We start from the raw sequence: 3,045 nt of genomic DNA, 5'->3' as shown, positions 1-3,045 counted from the left end.
CACGCACACACACACACACACACACACACACACACACACACACACACACACACACACACACACACACACACACACACATGCATGGAGAGGTCCAACACACAGACACTGTCTCAAGACAACGTGTCGTCCAGTGCGTGTGTGTCTGTCTGTCACAGACTGCGCTTGTCATTCACGGTGACATGATTTCGGTCCGGAATCAACAGACACCCCTCGATGTCGGACGTGGTGGCGGGACAGCATATCGCTCCTCAGCCTATACGACCCGACACACGACCGTGTTGGTGGACTGTAGCCTCATCCCCTATACGTTGTTATATGTGCGCTGTCCTGCGCTGTACATGCAGCTATCAGCGCGTCTCTTCCATGTCGATCCTCCACGGTCGTGCAGAGAGAGAAATTACTTTCGGCAAAATATCGTCTATTCTGATATTGACAACAGCCTCGATTCGAGCTGGCAAACAGCAGCTGCTGCCGTCTGGATTGGGGGGGGGGGTGGGGGCGTTAGTGGTTGATAGCATCCTCTCAATGGCTCAGCACGCGGGTACCCCACACCACCACCACCCCCAACACCACTAACCCCCTCAGAAAAAAACCAACATCTCCGATCCGAGACCGATCTCGGCTCCAGACGTGGACCTGTGGTGCGGTGTTGACGACACGATGGAAGGAAAAACAACACTCACCACCCGGACCTTGTTGTGCCGAGCGACGGCCGCCTTCCCCCCAGGCTGCAGCTGCGGCGAGCCCCGCTTCAGGAGCCCGCTGCGGGGGTACTCGCTGTAGGCTTTGTTGACCCCCCCTCCGCCGACTCGATGGTCCCTCTTCTCGCGGCTCCTGTCGGCGCCCTTCCCGCCGTCCTCGCTCGAGTCCAGGGTGCTGAAGTTCCACACGATGAGCGTCTGGATGAGCAGCACGCTCAGTGCTGCGATCAGCGCAGACTTGGATCGCCGGGCCAGCTTGCGAGCACACGGGTTGCCGACCATCTTTGGTTCTCCTCCTCCCCCCCCCCTGCCGCGGGTCAAGCTGCCAGCGGCCCCGCGTCCGCTAAATGCCAACAGCGGGTCGTGAACGCTCCCCTGCTCCGTGTGCTGCTGCGAGGTGCTGCTGGCGAGTGGAGGGAGAGAGAGGGGGTGTAGTAGTAGGAGGAGGTGGAGAGGAGGAGGGGGGAGGAGGAGTAGGGCATTTGGCAGGCGCTTTAAATGAGGAGAGCTGGGGAAACTACATAGAGAGAGAGAGAGAGAGAGAGAGAGAGAGAGAGAGAGAGAGAGAGAGAGAGAGAGAGAGAGAGAGAGAGAGAGAGAGAGAGAGAGAGAGAGAGAGAGAGAGAGAGAGAGAGAGAGAGAGAGAGAGAGAGAGAGAGAGAGAGAGAGAGAGAGAGAGAGAGAGAGAGAGAAGGAGGTTGAGACAGAGTTGGAGGGAGAAGGAGGGAGAGAGAGAGAGAGAGAGAGAGAGAGAGAGAGAGAGAGAGAGAGAGAGAGAGAGAGAGAGAGAGAGAGAGAGAGAGAGAGAGAGAGAGAGAGAGAGAGAGAGAGAGAGAGAGAGAGAGAGAGAGAGAGAGAGTGGGAGGGAGAGAGGGAGAGAGGGAGAGAGAGAGAGAGAGAGAGAGAGAGAGAGAGAGAGAGAGAGAGAGAGAGAGAGAGAGAGAGAGAGAGAGAGAGAGAGAGAGAGAGAGAGAGAGAGAGAGAGAGAGAGAGAGAGAGAGAGAGAGAGAGAGAGAGAGAGAGAGAGAGAGAGAGAGAGAGAGAGAGAGAGAGAGAGAGAGAGTAGAAGTGAGTGGACATTGCCCCCGTGTGGCGCAAAGGAAATGTACATCTTGGCAGCGAGATTTATTTATTCCACTAACGTTGAAGAGCCAACATTTGCTTGGAAAAAAAAGGGACAGCAGGAATATGTGAAGAGGTATCTGCTTGTTCCGAATCATGCATACGTATTGCGTACGCATATGAACGTGTTTTACGCAACATGTTGGAGCGTCCCCATGAAACGCGGCCAACCACCAGTTGACCTCACGGATCGGTCGCCTCCGATCCTCCCTAAAGTTTTTACGTGTCGGGCGTTGGCTTCCAGTTGTGAATGAATGTGCCATAAAGTACAAGGCTATAATCAGACGGCACGTGTTTAGGATACAAACACAGCATTCCACCACTGCGTCACAGGCAGACAGCCGCCAAGCACCTCGCACAGAGACCTACTATCGTCCACATTTCTCCTGCTGAGGTAAGAGTGGAAAGCTGTGATATCCCCAGAAATGCTCTGGACATAGGACCACACAGGACCACTGGGTGTGCGTGTGACACACACACACACACACACACACACACACACACACACACACACACACACACACACACACACACACACACACACACACACACACACACACACACACACACACACACACACACACACACACACACACACACACACACAGAAACAGGACACATACACACACACACATACACGACATCAGTTGCTCTACACAATCAAACATATTCGGAACGATTCATAACAACTCATGTTATGAACATCCAATATCACAACAAACGAAAGTGGTGGTGACAAAAGTTTAAGTTGAAAAGGAACAGCTCTGCACCACCAACCCCTGCCCACCCCCCTCCCCCCCTCTAACCCACCGCTGCACCCCACTGTCAATCAACCTCACCCGTCCATCAAACGCATCACAGCTGGAGATTCGGAGACGGTGTAAATACCATTGACAGGAGGATGCACCCTGCCTGTACAGCACAATGGCTGTTGCTGCTGCTTTGAGCGGTGATCAACGCACACTGATTGACACTTTATATGTAATCTAGAGGACGCTGTTGTTTTTCTTGTATAATATTATCCTTGTTTGTTCCCTCTGCCTGTCTCGGTGTTGTGTGACGTCAACACTCGTGAGGGCCTCTTTCCCCGATTTGTTTGGCAAGGAAGACGTTACACCGCTCTATTATAGCAAGACTGCTGCTGATTTTCAGAAAAGACTCACAACTTTTTTATACCAAATTTATTTTTATAAATTGTTTTTGGGAATGACACGATGAAAAA

At 52.8% G+C, this 3,045-nt stretch overlaps 1 protein-coding gene across 1 annotated transcript in view; it reads right to left on the bottom strand.

The window, feature by feature from the left end:
• xylt1 (xylosyltransferase I) overlaps positions 1–1,233 on the bottom strand; it is a 39,360-nt gene extending 38,127 nt beyond the window's left edge. The window contains exon 1 of the mRNA XM_030348038.1: positions 684–1,233. Within this exon, the coding sequence (XP_030203898.1) occupies positions 684–983 (300 nt within the window). The 5' untranslated portion in view covers positions 984–1,233. The remainder of the gene's footprint in view (positions 1–683) is intronic.
• Positions 1,234–3,045: the final 1,812 nt, after the last annotated feature.

This window comes from Gadus morhua, chromosome 2 (assembly GCF_902167405.1).
Source record: "Gadus morhua chromosome 2, gadMor3.0, whole genome shotgun sequence".
Lineage (NCBI taxonomy): Eukaryota > Metazoa > Chordata > Actinopteri > Gadiformes > Gadidae > Gadus > Gadus morhua.
This window is presented reverse-complemented; position numbering and strand designations above follow the sequence as displayed.